Consider the following 17,917-nt stretch of genomic DNA (forward strand, 5'->3'; position numbering starts at 1 on the left):
TAGATGGGATAAAAGGCAGTACCAGAGAGCCAGGCAGAGAATTGAATAGAAGATGGACAGCAGAAGGATTTTCACGAGGAGGGACAGAGTAACAGATCAGAGAAGAAATTTGAGGAGAGGGGTTGGACTTAACCAGTGACTCAATAGTGTCCTGGCAACACTGTATTATTGGACTGTGAAGCATGACTGCTTTGATGTGGTTTTATGTGCCCGCTTGAATATGCCAGTCAAGCCGTGCAATAAAATAGAGATTAATGGCAGGACAGGGTATGAGATCTGAATGACAGTTCTCTGACACTGCAATAGCTAAACACATAATAAATACACCTTATTACACTGTCTACAGCTATTACACAATGTACTTTTAAGAATTACCACAAACAAAATGCTGCAAAGATTATCCATGGTGACATGTTCACGAAAGCAATCATTTCCCTTTGTCATCCTCCATTGAATTGCGTTAATGTTGAACGAATCTTCAATAAGGCATCGTTCTGGATGGGCAGAGAAAGAGGACATCTAGTGGAGTAGAGAAGACTGAAAACAACTCCCATTTCCCTCTTTCCTCAGCGTCCCCCACCCACCCCACTCTTGAATATGTATCCAGCAGCATCATACTGGCTATCAATACCATAGTCAGACAGACACAGTTATCAGGTAGTAATAAATATTTTATTTTTTCCCATCAATTCAATATTAAAAATGAAGTTCATGACATACGTTCTCAAGGTTAGCTCATCTGTCCATATTAGTTTATGTGTAACAGTGTGTTGAATGGTGTGCATTTCTCTACATAATTATTTACAAGTAGAAGAAACTGCTCCACATAAATCATGTTGGCATGGCGATCATCGGCCTCCTCCATTAGCTGCTCCACCCCCGGACTGATCCTGAGCTCCTGACATCATCAGGAAGAGAACGAGGGGAACAATGTACATCCACTGGAGAGAGGGAGGCAGATGTTCATGTTATTATCAAATGATACAAGATGTTAATCTAACTCAGGGTAAGACTACAAGCTGTGATTAGTGATGCTTCTCCTGCACAACAGTCCCAGTTTCATCCCGTTCAATGTCCACCTCACTCAGCAAACGAGAGAAGGACAAAGAGTGGCTGAGAGAGTGAGGTGAACAGTGAAGTGAGACAACTCAGGGTCAATGCCAATGACAAGTGTGTAATAGAAGGAGGCACAAAATGACTGTGGTGACATTGGCTACTTAAACTGTGATAATCTAATCCACTTTAGCAATTAAGGTGTGTATGTTGTCCAATCCTATTTTACCAGAGTGCTTCAGCTTATTACTAATCAATGGGACACACCTGGATTAATTAAAGGTCTGCAGTGACAAAAAAAAACAGATCATTAGCACTGGATCATTAGCATTGACCTTGAATGACAAGGACAGGAAGGGAGGGACAAACAGGAAAAATGATTAGTGAAAAATGTTAGTGTTAATCAAATCAGTGAACAGTATAACACATATATACATAAGCTTGCAAGAAGCAGAAGAGACACGGAGCGCGGCACAGACATAGGCTGACAGCCCAGAGTGAGTTGCTGAATGAGCCAAAGTGAGAACAGTACTTGAGTGGGAATCAGCTCTGCTGCTCTTCGGCTCCCCCTGCTGAGGGTTGTGCCGAACTGCTGGCCATGAGGAAGATTGCACCTCCCAGAATCAAATACCACTGGAACACAGCACAGCATAGCACTAAGTCAACAAACGGCACAGCACAGCACTGAGTCAACAAATGACACAGTCACAATCAGCAACACAAACAACAGCACTGATTAAATCAAACACAGCAATGGAAGCACAGCACATAAAACAACACAGCACAGAGCTCAATACTGTGAATGCGGATTGAGCAGTTAGTGAGGTAACGTTGGTCAACGGAGTTAAACTCGGGATACTACCCTGCTCCCATTCGGGTTAACTCAGGGCTAACTCCCATTTATCCTGAATGAAGTGTCTGAGCTGCGAGTCGAGGACCAACGCAATCAGATTCCCTCCCTCTCACAAAGATTGCGTCACCATCCCCTTCATTTGAGGAAGACGACTTTGTGTGTTAAAATACGTAGTTAGCGGCAGGCGGACAACCAATATCAACCGTCGGAGTACGGATAAAGCCTGAGCTGGAATGTGAAGCTAACTGAAGCTAGCTAGCTTTAGAAAACCCCGAGTAGCTTCAAATCGTAGCATACCCCTCAGGACAGGACATATCCGGATTGGCTAGGGTTAGACAAAACAAAGACACCTAACAACATGCACATATAAACCGAGTATACCAAACTTAGGAACACCTTCCTAATACTCAGTTTGCACCCCCCTCTTTGCCCTCAGAACAGCCTCAATGCATTGGGACATGGACTCTACAAGTAGGGCAGTTACAGTGACCGTATTACTGCCACACCCGCGATCCCGAGTCATGATTACAGTCAAATTCCACGTGACCATTTAGTCACGGTAATTAGGCTTCTCTAAGCTCTTATGCTGCTGCTGATCATTAGTAGCCTACAAAACTTGCTAACTGCCTGGTACTCAGCTCTCTACTGTCCCTCTAATCACTTTGACATCAATGCAAATGTAATCGAAAATCAAAACACGTAATGAGAGCCCATGCGTGTGATGGCCTCTTAAACAGAGGAGGATCCCGTCAGCTTTCTATGGGCTAGGCCTACTATATTTATTTCTCAACTTTCATAATATTAAGCACATTGCTTCTCTTTACAACAGGAGATTAGCTGACCTGGCTGGCAAGAAAATGAACCACGTGAAAATCGTCCTCTATTCGCTATTTAAGTGCATAGATGACATGTATTTCTTCCCCCTGCCCGTTCCGACACGTGGATAATGGTACATTCTAAATCAAATACTAAATAATGTGTGTGAAATGTAGTTATGTAAAGACAAGAATAAATCAAGAATAGTCTGATGGGTGATAATATTAGTCTACCACTTGTGAATGATGTGTTATTACTTGTGAATGATGCCCAGCTTGTGTGCAGTAAGGAAAGAAACAGCACATGCCTTTTTTTGCGACTTTTTCAAATCATAGTCGCACACCTCATGTAGCCTAGTTGTGATACAAACCATATCAAAAGTAGCCAAATAACTTCTGAAAATGATGCATATTAAATCAGCTTTTACAACGGGTTCAGAGCCTAACTGGCATACATACGCAGCATGTGAGTCAAGTTTGGGGGAAGACAATTTTCACCATAAAAATACACCTTATAAATAAATAAATAAAAGCATTACATGCATAATCGCATTTGCGGTCACCTTTGAGAATGATATTTTCCCACTAATGGACAGCCGCACTTTTAGCCTACTGCCAGGTGCGCATTGCTGCGGTTATAATGTGAAGAAATGCCTAATAGTTTAGCAACATTTTAAACTAAATGTTCTGATCTGTTGTGTCAGCTTCATTGCTTAAAATATGTTTTTTTGATGCTAGTGGTGGTATTCATTTGGGATCTATCCCATCCCACAACTGTCCCAGACTATTTTGGGAATATTTATTTCTCGCACAGAATAGGTCAATTTTTTTACTATGGGGGATTGACATAGTCTAGTGCTTTTGCTATTCGTTAGGCCTTCTCATCTTGTTGACTGACGAAAAGTAAATGTGGACAGTTCTTCCAATATCTTCAATATGCGCCTCGGAATTGGATAAGGATGTGCGCAGTGGCGTCCCCAGAGTGTCTGTCTTCACTTGTAGCCTGTGAGAAAGACATGATCACGTGACGGAGAGCCATTTGAGTGAGAGGTGCTTTGGATCATGCAGCCGGGAGAAGGGAATTATAATTATTATATTCAGCCCAAGGGCACAACGACCACTGGTGGCAATGGCATGGACTTTTTAAGGAGCAGTATGGCCACACAAATGGGATGCCACCAGGAAATTCAAGGCATTATCAAGTGCTTGTCAAATTGTGAATGAAAGACTGATGTGTACAACCTACGCAAGAAACAAAGCAGAGCTCATGCCTTTCATGCAACTTTTTTCAAATCATCATTAGTCGCATCATGCAGCCTTAGAATGTATTAAAAATCAAAACATATAGCCCAACATTTGTATCACAACTAAAGTTACATAAATCTCTAAATTAAGGAGTACCTGTTTCTTTGTTAATTTCTCAACACAGAATAGCCGCATGTGCGCACTCCCTCAAATCAAAATATCCTTTCTATTTTATTCAACCAATTGTATTCTTCATATTATTAAATAATATCAAATAATGCCACGGAATTCTAGCAAATCTCGTCTGCTAAATCAACTAGTGCAGGCCACAGCCACATGGCATAGCCAGATCAGGGCCTAACACTCAGAGTATGCTACCCTGTTCTGAAATATACCACATTTTCTTCATGTCATGTTTCTTTAGACCTGTCTAAAATAAATAATGGATTTATTGTGAAGGTGTAGGCTATATTACATTTTAAAATGTAGATGTTCCAAAGATCTCCATCAGTTGCTTGTAGGTGTGCGTGGAAGACAGGAGATGCTAAATTTGTTTCTGTTAATTAACGGTAAATTACCGTGAGACCGGCAGTTATTTGCTTGACAATCACCGGCTTATGAAATGTCATTACCGCCACAGCCCTATCTACAAAGTGTTGAAAGCGTTGATGTCCTTTGGGTGGTGGACCATTCTTGATACACACAGGAAAATGTTGAGAGCGGACAAATCCAGCAGTGTTGCATTTCTTGACACAAACCGGTGCACCTGGCACCTACATACCATGTTCAAAGGCACTTAAATATTTTGTCTTGCCCATATACCCTCTGAACGGCACACATACACAATCCATGTCTCAATTGTCTCGAGGCTTAAAAATCCCTCTTTAACCTGTCTCCTCCCCTTCATCTACACTGATTGAAGTGGATTTAACAAGTGACAATAAGGGATCAAAGCTTTCACCTGGATTCGCCTGGTCAGTCTGTCATGGAAAGAGCAAGTGTTCCTAATGTTTCGTACACTTAGTGTATATATATATATATATATATATATAAATAATGGAACAGAGCAGCTCAAGACTGAACAGCAGAGCAGAGTTTAAAAGACTTGAAGAGCCCACAGTGCAGGACACAAACCACAGATGTCTATGCACACTTACATATTTGGCAAAGAAGGATTTCTGCTCCTGTGGCTTGCCTCTCTTTTCATGTTCTATGTCCATGCGCTCAATAAACAGAGCAGTCTCCGGCCTGGGGGAGAGGATGATGAACGGTATTGTTAGACAGAGAAAGGTTGAAGTCGACCCAAAAGAGTTAGAAAATCAAATCAAATTAAGATTTGATAGAGCCAGAACCATATTTCTGTGACCAGAACATCAATAAGGACTGATGACTCACTGGGGTGCATTGGTAGGTGCTATGATGGTCAGCGTAGTGTTAAAGGCCTCCAGATCAACTTCGTCCTCCACCTCTGTCCCCCGACACGCGCCTGGAATGGTCACTATGGAAACGCCGATGAGGTAGCCTGAGACATCTGTGTGGAGGGTGATGACATCGCTGAGGTGGGACTCAACTAAAGAGCACTGAGGGAGACAGAGAAGATATGTTTACAAAAGAAAATGCCAATGAGGTGTGTTGTCTTTTTAATTTCAGCTTGCTATGAGGGTGAGACACACATACCGCTCTGACGAATGCCGTCAGGTAGCCATCCATCTGGCGCTCTGTCTGCCTGTCTGTCAAAGACACTCTGGGCACTCGGATTTTGTACAGACCATCCACAGCAGCCACTTCCTGTGTCAGAGGGACAGGAGGATACATATTCAGAACAAAATCCTGACTGCTGACAGTAAACTCCAAACCACATCTGCCTCTACCTTCCTCTCCCACCTTCAGAGTGTTCCTGTCCTCCTCTGATAGCTGGCTCTGGGAGAGGGACACACTGGTCTCCCTCCCACCCCTTAACTGCAGAGCTCCACGCATACGGAACCGAGACACATCATCTGAAAGAAAGAAATGGTATAACAACACACGATGATCACCAAAATCGTGACCTTGATTTGGTAAATGGAACCTTGAAGAATAACGTATCAGTTAGACAATACATACTCACCAACTTCAAAGGAATGCTCAAGAGGGACAGAGAATCCACTGAAGTCTGTGTCCAGCCCATCACCAGTCTGCAGAGAAGGAAATAGATGCAGTTTTACTAGAAAGAATAGATTCCGACTCTTGCTTACAGGTATACTGTGGTGAAACAAGCTTCCTGTTTAGATTAAGACACTGCGGAGCTGGAGCGAGATATGGCTTGGAAAACGTACCTCAATCCACAGAATTGTGTTGTACTAGGAATTGTCCAATTATCCCAAATGTTAGACCGAGAATGTATTTTTTAATGTCTGTGTCTGTCAGCCAATCAGCTCCTTTGTTGTCCCCCCGACTAAAAGAAAATATTGGTCGACCAAGAGTTGTCTGTTCTTTCGACCAATCGATTGACACATCCTATGTGTTTCAACTATATGCACAGAGCCTGTCTGATGCTTTAAGCGAACTGTTTGATGAAATAGTTAAGACACAAATGAGTAGAGGGAGTCCGACTGCAATTGATTTGATTGTGCTGCCTGGCTCAGATTTGCTGCTCTGTGTTACAAAAAAAAGAGACAGCGAATGACTGTGTGACTAGCACCGTTGTCTCTCTCTCCTCCCTGCTGCAGAGACCACCACAGAACATCAGTGTGTATAGTGTTGTCTCTTCCTCCTTCCTGCTGCAGAGACCACCACAGAACATCAGTGTGTATATCACTGTCTGTGTTGCTGAAGCTGCAACATAATTACAGCCATTTCTGACTGAAAAGTTCTGTTACCGAAATTCCTCATTTGTTTAGGAAAAACTATCCCTATTCCCTCAACCTGTGCTCTCTTTATGTGACATATGTATGCTTCACATGCACATGACCAATAGGGCCTGACCTATAGCATATCATAATCACATCAATAAATTGGTTATAACAAACTCTGTACACCTTAACACATGTGACAGCAAAATGAATGCAGAGGACGTGACAAATAAACATGAAGCAGGGGGACGTTTACTGGTTGCGCAGGAGGTAAAGCCAGATGGGTGGAATAAATTTAGCTAGTTGTGGAAAATACTGGAGATCAAGAAAAAGATGGTATGGAGCAAGCGCTGCGTGCATATTAGTCCTGTGTGTGCCAAACAGGTGCCATTAGACTACAATATAATTTTCCTGACCGTTTCGAACAATGTAAACAACATTAAATAAATTAGTCTGTTGTAATGTTTTTTTGTAAAGCCTTTATTACAGCAAAGACTAGAATAATTTGTGTATGCATTTCCGAAATGAAACGGTTTAGGCCTATTTTTTGTTTACGCTAATTATTAATGAAATCATTGCTTGTTATTTTAAAACTAAAATGCTTGATTCCATTGCTGTGTGATGACATGAACGGATAAATGATTGAGTGATGCAGTAGCCTATATAAGTATATAGGCCTAAGTAAGTTATGGTATTAAGACTAAACAGGATGCACTCTTTGGCCTAAAGCTTGATGGTGGTTATATGAGGTTGCTATACTATGCCTACTCATGATAATGACATGACTTATTATCATAAGGATGATCATAATAATAATAATAGTAATAATAACAATATGAAGGAGATCAAGGAAAAGGGGTTATTATTATCATAAATATATTTTTCCGGTCAATTTGGAACAGGGCAAACACTATATAAATTATAAATAATGCCAGAGAGGCAGGCTGGTCTAAAAAAATTTTTTTTAAGTGTAAAGCCTTTATTACAGCACAGCAAAGATTAAAAACAGCAGGATTTGTGAAATTGTTGGTGCTCACAGAATCAGTAGGCTATCAACTAAACACTCAAATAGGCAACAGAAGCAGGATCTGTCTTACATTTAACAGTGAGGCTATTGATTATAGACCTAATTAAATTTGGCGTTTCCTCTCTCCTCATTTTTCTTAGACAATTAAGGCAAGGGCTGTTTTCTCCTCTAACTAGCTGCTGCCTCAGCCGCATTGTTCTCAACACCAATATGATGGTTTACTTTGATTAGCAGTCCTTCATTCTTCTCGGTGTAACAGTTGAGATAATGGGACATTTTGAAGTGTAACGCATTTTCTCATCCCCCGTGGTGTATTAACCTAAGCAAGAATCGAAACTATCCGACCCCAACGCAGATGTAAACAAGCATAGGATCGGAATCTATTCTGGCTAGTAGTTTTACTTACTGCATTGGCAGTTCCCAGGGCGGATCTGCACTATGGGCTGCAGAACTATTTTTGATTGGCTTTTGAAAGTTGGGGGTAGAACATTTTACAATAGAAGTGCTGCAGCAAGAAGGAGCAAAAAGTGCAGTAGGCTAACGTTAGATAGGGCCCCATTGGATGCTGTAATATAGATATATACCCTGGGAACACATTACAATGAGCAGTTCAGATGTAAGATGACATTTCCACAAATTGGTCCTGCCATTCAAACATTGTGGTATTGAATTCTTCTTGGCTTGATTTACAGTGCGTATGTGTTGAACACATCCGTACAATATTACAAATGACTACCATGGCGTGACAGAAATTGAGCACCACCACCACCACCAAGGCTGTCAAAACCACCTACATAGATAACGTTAGCTAGCTAACTAACTACGGGTAGCTAAACAACACAATATCAATCTAGCTAGCGTTACTATAACGCTAATTTTGCTGCCTACTTAGCCAACGTTGCGTGTTTGATAGACGTCGGTGAAAACATTATCTGCACAGTAAGTAACGCTGTATTTGATGCATATTGAACAGCTGTTTTGCATTCATGTGTTGTCTTCATTAACTCATTTGGCTAGTTAGCTAAGGTCGGACGGTTAGCAAGAGCTAACAGCAAGCACACTAGTTGTCTAAGTTAATGGAATTAGATATTGGCAAAGAAAAAAAACGTGGTTTTGACATACCTTTCTGCCAGTGTTGCAACACGCAAAATCAGCACACAATATAAGTATTGTGGGAATAATCGACAGTAACAAAAACGACCGTGGAACTGAAGCCATTTTGTCGGACCGTGCGTCAAAGTAAGCATGAAACTACAATGTTACGCGATGACGTAGTACACTGGAGAACGAGCACCGACCTATAGTAAACTGCAGGTGGCTATAGAGTAGCGTTGACAGCAAACTTCATACAGGACTGTTGAAATGTCTAAAACAGAAGATTGAAAAACGAAAGGAAGGCCAACTCTTTGGTGACTCAGGTGTGAAACGCCAACCCTCACAATTCAATAATGCTTAGGCCTAAATGTCAGAAATTACATTTACATTTTACATTTAAGTCATTTAGCAGACGCTCTTATCCAGAGCGACTTACAAATTGGTGCTTTCACCTTATGACATCCAGTGGAACAGCCACTTTACAATAGTGCATCTAGGTCTTTTAAGGGGGGAGAAGGATTACTTTATCCTATCCTAGGTATTCCTTAAAGAGGTGGGGTTTCAGGTGTCTCCGGAAGGTGGTGATTGACTCCGCTGTCCTGGCGTCGTGAGGGAGTTTGTTCCACCATTGGGGGGCCAGAGCAGCGAACAGTTTTGACTGGGCTGAGCGGGAACTGTACTTCCTCAGTGGTAGGGAGGCGAGCAGGCCAGAGGTGGATGAACGCAGTGCCCTTGTTTGGGTGTAGGGCCTGATCAGAGCCTGGAGGTAGTGAGGTGCCGTTGCCCTCACAGCTCCGAAGGCAAGCACCATGGTCTTGTAGCGGATGCGAGCTTCAACTGGAAGCCAGTGGAGAGAGCGGAGGAGCGGGGTGACGTGAGAGAACTTGGGAAGGTTGAACACCAGACGGGCTGCGGCGTTCTGGATGAGTTGTAGGGGTTTAATGGCACAGGCAGGGAGCCCAGCCAACAGCGAGTTGCAGTAATCCAGACGGGAGATGACAAGTGCCTGGATTAGGACCTGCGCCGCTTCCTGTGTGAGGCAGGGTCGTACTCTGCGGATGTTGTAGAGCATGAACCTACAGGAACGGGCCACCGCCTTGATGTTATTTGAGAACGACAGGGTGTTGTCCAGGATCACGCCAAGGTTCTTAGCGCTCTGGGACGAGGACACAATGGAGTTGTCAACCGTGATGGCGAGATCATGGAACGGGCAGTCCTTCCCCGGGAGGAAGAGCAGCTCCGTCTTGCCGAGGTTCAGCTTGAGGTGATGATCCGTCATCCACACTGATATGTCTGCCAGACATGCAGAGATGCGATTCGCCACCTGGTCGTCAGAAGGGGGAAAGGAGAAGATTAATTGTGTGTCGTCTGCATAGCAATGATAGGAGAGACCATGTGAGGTTATGACAGAGCCAAGTGACTTGGTGTATAGCGAGAATAGGAGAGGGCCTAGAACAGAGCTCCTGGGGGACACCAGTGGTGAGAGCACGTGGTGAGGAGACGGATTCTCGCCACGCCACCTGGTAGGAGCGACCTGTCAGGTAGGACGCAATCAAGCGTGGGCCGCGCCGGAGATGCCCAACTCGGAGAGGGTGGAGAGGAGGATCTGATGGTTCACAGTATCGAAGGCAGCCGATAGGTCTAGAAGGATGAGAGCAGAGGAGAGAGAGTTAGCTTTAGCAGTGCGGAGCGCCTCCGTGATACAGAGAAGAGCAGTCTCAGTTGAATGACTAGTCTTGAAACCTGACTGATTTGGATCAAGAAGGTCATTCTGAGAGAGATAGCGGGAGAGCTGGCCAAGGACGGCACGTTTAAGAGTTTTGGAGAGAAAAGAAAGAAGGGATACTGGTCTGTAGTTGTTGACATCGGAGGGATCGAGTGTAGGTTTTTTCAGAAGGGGTGCAACTCTCGCTCTCTTGAAGACGGGAGGGACGTAGCCAGCGGTCAGGGATGAGTTGATGAGCGAGGTGAGGTAAGGGAGAAGGTCACCGGAGATGGTCTGGAGAAGAGAGGAGGGGATAGGGTCAAGCGGGCAGGTTGTTGGGCGGCCGGCCGTCACAAGACGCGAGATGTCATCTGGAGAGAGAGGGGAGAAAGAGGTCAGAGCACAGGGTAGGGCAGTGTGAGCAGAACCAGCGGTGTCGTTTGACTTAGCAAACGAGGATCGGATGTCGTCGACCTTCTTTTCAAAATGGTTGACGAAGTCATCTGCAGAGAGGGGGAGGGGAGGAGGATTCAAGAGGGAGGAGAAGGTGGCAAAGAGCTTCCTAGGGTTAGAGGCAGATGCTTGGAATTTAGAGTGGTAGAAAGTGGCTTTAGCAGCAGAGACAGAGGAGGAAAATGTAGAGAGGAGGGAGTGAAAGGATGCCAGGTCCGCAGGGAGGCGAGTTTTCCTCCATTTCCGCCGGCTGCCCGGAGCCCTGTTCTGTGAGCTCGCAATGAGTCGTCGAGCCACGGAGCGGGAGGGGAGGACCGAGCCGGCCTGGAGGATAGGGGACATAGAGAGTCAAAGGATGCAGAAAGGGAGGAGAGGAGGGTTGAGGAGGCAGAATCAGGAGATAGGTTGGAGAAGGTTTGAGCAGAGGGAAGAGATGATAGGATGGAAGAGGAGAGAGTAGCGGGGGGAGAGAGAGCGAAGGTTGGGACGGCGCGATACCATCCGAGTAGGGGCAGTGTGGGAAGTGTTGGATGAGAGCGAGAGGGAAAAGGATACAAGGTAGTGGTCGGAGACTTGGAGGGAGTTGCAATGAGGTTAGTGGAGGAACAGCATCTAGTAAAGATGAGGTCGAGCGTATTGCCTGCCTTGTGAGTAGGGGGGGAAGGTGAGAGGGTGAGGTCAAAAGAGGAGAGGAGTGGAAAGAAGGAGGCAGAGAGGAATGAGTCAAAGGTAGACGTGGGGAGGTTAAAGTCGCCCAGAACTGTGAGAGGTGAGCCGTCCTCAGGAAAGGAGCTTATCAAGGCATCAAGCTCATTGATGAACTCTCCGAGGGAACCTGGAGGGCGATAAATGATAAGGATGTTAAGCTTGAAAGGGCTGGTAACTGTGACAGCATGGAATTCAAAGGAGGCGATAGACAGATGGGTAAGGGGAGAAAGAGAGAATGACCACTTGGGAGAGATGAGGATCCCGGTGCCACCACCCCGCTGACCAGAGGAACAATTGTCCAATTGTCCAATTATGTATTGTAGCGAAACGCACAGACGTGTCATGTGTGTGTTAGGCTATTAGCTGGTTGTGTTGAATTTACCAGTACCCAGTGTTCGCGGGGTCCAATATGCCAATCAACCTGCTATATGCCAATCACGGGAATGCCTTTAATGTTCTGATGCCGGGCTTCCTGGTGGTTGGCGGAGTGTTGTGGAGGGGGGTTGGGCAGGGGGATGGAGCATTGGAAGTTAAAAGACAAGGTTTAGCCATTGTTCTTTCTCTTACGTCTGGCCTTCACAAGAGAAGGTCACGGTTGTTTTATAGATTGTCCTTCATTTATTTGGCGTGGGCTACGGACAAACATTAACCTGTGTGAAGTTAGGTTAATAACTCGTAAACTCAATCCTCTGTCTGGACAATTGTTCCTCTATGATGTAGTCAGGTCATTAAAAAAACAAATACATTACAGTTCCTCAATGTAGGATGCAAGCATTTTTGTAAACATGTGGTTTGCGTGTATTTGAATACATTTTTTATTTTGTTTAAAAAAGTCGAATAAGATAGTACTTTATTAATCTCCCAACGGGGAAATTTGATAAAACAATAAAACACAACAAAGGACGCACAGACGCTAAAAGCAGAACATCAAACGAATATAAAAAACGAAGTGTTCTTGTGACTTATTGAAGAACACGTGATTAGTCTTGTTCAAAACATAATGTGTTGAGCTCCCATTCTTTGCGTTTTTATTTCACTGTCTTAATATATTACCCTTCTTTTACTAAATAATTTATAGGCCTAGGGTTATCCGTGAGACTAATTATGTATGTTATGGACTTCAAATATATTATTTGCTGTGACATAGAGAGTGAGTGCGAGCATAATAGTAAATCGGCTACACAGATACTCACATTGTCACACATTCAATACAAGCAAAAGGCCCAGGAGTGTAGTCATGTACCATCCTGTTTCACTTGAAACCTGTATATTTTACCTTCCTTCCCAGGATTCCTGTTTCTGTCTGAATGTGTGAGCGTTGCTTATGGGACATGGCAACTCCCCTGCAATGTGATTCTCTCAAATTCTTGCTTTGAATCCATTCCCTCTCGCTGGGGCTGCCCATTACTCTCTGTCACCACTCTCAGACAATGGTACTGCCTCTCTGTACACCCCTCCATACTACTAGGACAATCAGCACCATGTACACAGCATGTCCCTTCATGTGAAACTGTAGAATGACCTTCAAAAATAATAATCTGGATGCATCACGAAACTAGAGCGAAATAAGATTTTAATGTAATTTAATCCACAGAGTAAGGATTGTTGACATATATTTGAAATTTTTATCTTAAAGCATAATTGAGAAATAATTAATTGAATTTGGAATATTTTTGACATTTTGGTCTTACCCAGGCCTCCTTTAAGACTCCATAATGTTTAATCTGTAGCTGCTACAAAGCAACAATTGGTGTCAACAATCCTTCCAAAAGACCCTTCTATGGATTACATTTTGTGGAAATCTCTGAAATCACCTTCTTTTGTTGTAGTTTGTGAGGAATCACCCATTAATATCTTATGAGCCCCTACTGAGAAGTTAAGAACCTTGGAAGATCAGAGTGGGTGCACCAGTTGGTGTATGGTCCTTAACTTGTATCTCAAATTAGAATTTTAGTGTTAAAAGAATCAAGTGTCAACCTCTACTATGGATCATTCAGCCCACTCGGGTCAGATCTATAGTAGCAGTTCAGGTCCATTCTATGAAATCCAAATACAAATCCATTTAAATTACAGGTTGTAATTCAACAAAATAGAAACAATGCTAAGAGGGATGAATACTTTTGCAAGGCACTGTACGTTGTTATTCTGGCACCACTCGGCCAGGTCTCTGACCTCCTCCCTTTAGGCTGTCTCGTCGTTGTCGGTGATCAGGCCTACCACTGTTGTGTCGTCTGCAAACTTAATGATGGTGTTTGAGTCGTGCCTGGCCACAGTCGTGGGTGAACAGGGAGTACAGAAGGGGACTGAGCACACACCCTTGAGGGACTCCAGTGTTCAGGATCAGCGTGGCGGATGTGTTGCTACCTACCCTCACCACCTGGGGGCGGCCCGTCAGGAAGTCCAGGATCCAGTTGCAGGGGGAGGCGTTTAGTCCCAGAATCCTTAGCTTAGCGATGAGCTTTGAGGGCACTATGGTGTTGAACACTGAGCTGTAGTCCAGGTGGGAAAGGGCAGTGTGGAGTGCGATTGAGATTGCATCATCTGTGGATCTGTTTGGGCGGTATGCAAATTGGTGTGTGTCTAGGGTTTTTGAGATAATGGTGATAATATGAGCCAATGCCAGCCTTTCAAAGCACTTCATGGCTACGGATGTGAGTGGTACGGGTCTGTGGTCATTTAGGCAGGTTACCTTAGTGTTCTTGGGCACAGGGACTATGGTGGTCTGCTTGAAACATGTTGGTATTACAGACTCAGTTAGGAACATGTTGAAAATGTCAGTGAAGAGACATGCCAGTTGGTTAGCAAATGCCAGGAGCACACGTCCTGGTAATCCGTCTGGCCCCACGGCCTTGTGAATGCTGACCTGTTTAAAGGTCTTACTCACGTCGGCAACGGAGAGCGTGATCACACAGTCGTCCGGAACAGCTGATGCTGTCATGCATGCCTCAGTGTTGCTTTCCTTGAAGCGAGCATAGAAGTGATTTAGCTCATCTGGTAGGCTCGTGTCACTGGGCAGCTCGCGGCTGTGCTTCCCTTTGTAGTTTGTATTAGTTTGCAGGCCCTGCCACATAAGACAAGCGTCAGAGCCGGTGTTGTACGATTCGATCTTAGTCCTGTATTGCCGCTTTGCCTGTTTGATGGTTTGTCGGAAGGCATAGCAGGATTTCTTATAAGCTTTCCTGGTTAGAGTCCCGCACCTTGAAAGTGGCGGCTCTACCCTTTAGCTCAGTGCGAATGTTGCCTGTAATCAATGGCTTCTGGTTGGGGTATGTGCGTACAGTCACTGTGGAGACAACGTCCTCGATCCACTTATTGATAAAGGCAGTGATTGATGTCATCAAAAGAATCCCGGAACATATTCCAGTCTGTACTAGCAAAACAGTCCTGTAGTTTAGCATCTGCTTCATCTGACCGCTTTTTTATGACCAAGTCACTGGTGCTTCCTGCTTTAATTTTTGCTTATACACAGGATTCAGGAGGATAGAATTGTGGTCAGATTTGCCAAATGGAGGGCAAGGGAGAGCTTTGTATGCGTCTCTGTGTGTGGAGTACAGGTGATCTAGAATTTTTTCCCTCTGGTTGCGCATTTAACATGCTGATAGAAATGAGGTAAAACTGATTTAAGTTTCCCTGCATTAAAGTCCCCGGCCACTAGGAGCGCCGCCTCTGGGTGTGAGGTTTCCTGTTTGCTTATTTCCTTATACAGCTGACTGAGTGCGGTCTTAGTGCCAGCATCCGTCTGTGGTGGTAAATAAACAGCCACAAAAAATATAGATGAAAACTCTCTTGGCAAATAGTGTGGTCTACAGCTTATCATGAGATACTCTACTTCAGGCGAGCAAAATCTAGAGACTTCCTTAGATTTTGGGCACCAGCTGTTCTTTAGAAATATGCACAGACCGCCCCGTCTCGTCTTACCGGACTGTGCTGATCTTTCTAGCCGGTGCAGCGTATATCCCGCAAGCTGAATATCCATGTCATCATTCACCCACGTTTCGGTGAAACATAAGATGTTACAGTTTTTGATGTTCCCTTGATAGGATATTCGTGATCGTACCTCGTCTAATTTATTGTCCAATGATTGTGCGTTGGCAAGTAATACTGACGGTAAAGGCAGATTTCCCACTCGCCGTTGACAGATCCTTACGAGGCACCCTGCTCTGTGTCCTCTGTTCCTGCATCTCTTTCTCTTGCCAATGACGGAGATTTTGGCCTTGCCAGGTGTCTGAAGTACATCCTGTGTGTCCTGCTTGTTGAAGAAAAAATCTTAGTCTAATCCGAGGTGAGTGATCGCTGTCCTGATATATCTTCACTAAACAGGTGGGGCACCACTGATTTTGTTGGATAAACCTGGGTCAATGGAAACTTGCCTAAGGTGTCTTGTGTTAGACAGTCAAAAGTGATATAGAGAACAGTCAGACAATCAACCTGTCAATCAATACTAATCGGTGTGTAAATCAATTAGGTAATGGGCTGGCTCCTGCCCTACCGTGTTAACCAATTAACAGTTTCCAGCCCGGTCGTCCTCTTCGTTACTGAATCCAACCCCCATTCACCTCTATGCTGTCTTCCTTTCCTTCTCACCCTCTACCCCTTCCTTCTTTCCTCAGAGCTCCTGGATCCCCTCTAGGTGTCATCTGACAGCCTTTTCCTGGGGAGGGGGACTGAAGTGGAGAGGGAGGAGGGAATAAAAAGGGATGAAGGAGGAAAAGCAGACACTAACAGACAAGGAGTGAGGGAGACACAGTCGAAGGAAGAGATAGACACACTATCGCAGCTATGCCCGAAGCCAAGAAGCCAGGTAAGCAGGTTCTACATATCATAAGCTTCAGTACTGTTGTACAGCTAGTGTCCTCTTTGGACTTCTGTGTATCTATATTGGTCAGTGTTCTTCCTGTCATCGACCAAGACAGACTCTCTAGTTCTCCCATAGGCTGGTTCCCTACGTAAGATAGTATGTTGTTGATAATGGGATACGTTGTTGTTTTTCCACTTTATACCCCCATAGCGTTCAAAGTAGTAATATATGAAGTTTATTGGTATATCTGTTGGGAAATGTTACGATAAGCGTGACAAAGTGATGAAATCATCTGAATTCACATAGGTTGCATTCATTATGAAGGTAGAGTGAGGTAAAGAGAAAAGTGGATGGCAGGAAAGATAGTGAGAATCTGCATGTTTTTGTGATGGTGGAGAGTCCAGGCAGTGTCAAGGTAGAGGCCTATCTCGTCTCAATAGTTAGTTTGGAACTTTTATTATTATAGACATTATGATAAGGGTTAAGTTAGGTCTATGGTTAGAGTGGATAGTTAGTTAAAATGTTGTTGATAGATATTTGATCTACTGAACATCTACAAACTATTGATTTGGCACTATCGAAAATAGCACATATCTGTTAAAATGAGGTTATAGATCATAATAAGGTTCATGTTATTATTTGCACAGATCTGTGCTCTTTTACACCACAAAGTCTTCCCATGTCTGTAATAGACCCACACTGTTGATATGGGGGAAAAGTGGTTCAAGTGTGAAGACTTATACATTGTTGGCCTATATTCAGACAGCATTAACACCAGCAATACGTAGGTCTTTTATGCATGGAATTAGTTGTTGTGAAGACCTAGACATTGCAGCTCCGGCATCTGTTGACAAAACATTGCCATAAGTGTCAGTGAAATGTATTGCCCGTATGTAGTAATGTTTGTCTATCTGAGGGGATCTAAAATATGTCATGGTCTCTTTTCAACAGTGACCACTGTAAATCACATTGCAACATGACATTTGAGAGACTCAAACAGGGAGGGAGGGAGAAGAATCATTCTTAGAAAGAAAGGTGCTATCTAGAACCTTAAAGGGTTCTTGGGCTTTCCCCATAGGAGAACCCTTTGAAGAACCCTTTTGGGTTCCATGTATAACCCTTTCTACAGGGTTCTACCTGGAACCAAAAAGCGTTCTACCTGGAACCAAAAAGGGTTCTCCTATGGGGACAGCTGAAAACCCCTTTTGAAACTCTTTTTTTCTAAGAGTGTAGTGTGGAAGAACAGAGTAGAGCAGTAGCATAGTAAAGCATACCGATAAGATGAGGGGAGAAAGATGAACGAGATGAAGTGTCGGAGGAGGTTATGCCATGTC

The 17,917-nt window shown here is 43.9% G+C and overlaps 2 protein-coding genes across 5 annotated transcripts in view; one reads left to right on the forward strand and one right to left on the reverse strand.

Moving 5' to 3' along the window:
- Window positions 1-650: 650 nt before the first annotated feature.
- Window positions 651-9,075, reverse strand: LOC115110743 (ER membrane protein complex subunit 10-like). 2 transcript variants are annotated; one of them, XM_029636619.2, is made up of 8 exons: window positions 8,947-9,075; window positions 6,074-6,140; window positions 5,851-5,963; window positions 5,644-5,754; window positions 5,362-5,546; window positions 5,124-5,214; window positions 1,586-1,686; window positions 852-941 (listed from the first exon to the last, which is right to left on the reverse strand). In XM_029636619.2, the coding sequence occupies exons 1-7, from the start codon at window positions 9,040-9,042 to the stop codon at window positions 1,597-1,599; spliced, it is 753 nt and encodes a 250-aa protein (XP_029492479.1). In that variant the 5' UTR covers window positions 9,043-9,075; the 3' UTR covers window positions 852-941; window positions 1,586-1,596. The 2 variants fall into 2 exon arrangements, with proteins under 2 accessions (XP_029492478.1, XP_029492479.1); XM_029636618.2 differs by lacking the exon at window positions 1,586-1,686 and having other exon boundaries at window positions 651-941.
- Window positions 9,076-9,153: 78 nt separating this feature from the next.
- LOC115122269 (myosin-binding protein C, fast-type-like) overlaps window positions 9,154-17,917 on the forward strand; it is a 63,316-nt gene continuing 54,552 nt past the window's right edge. The window contains exons 1-2 of one of the 3 annotated variants that reach the window (XM_065010267.1): window positions 9,154-9,242; window positions 16,396-16,586. In XM_065010267.1, coding sequence (XP_064866339.1) covers window positions 16,565-16,586 — 22 coding nt within the window. In that variant the 5' untranslated portion in view covers window positions 9,154-9,242; window positions 16,396-16,564. The remainder of the gene's footprint in view (window positions 9,243-16,395; window positions 16,587-17,917) is intronic. The other 2 variants (XM_065010265.1, XM_065010266.1) reach the window with 2 other exon arrangements.

The sequence above is a fragment of the Oncorhynchus nerka genome, linkage group LG26 (genome assembly GCF_034236695.1).
Source record: "Oncorhynchus nerka isolate Pitt River linkage group LG26, Oner_Uvic_2.0, whole genome shotgun sequence".
NCBI classification, from domain to species: Eukaryota; Metazoa; Chordata; class Actinopteri; order Salmoniformes; family Salmonidae; genus Oncorhynchus; species Oncorhynchus nerka.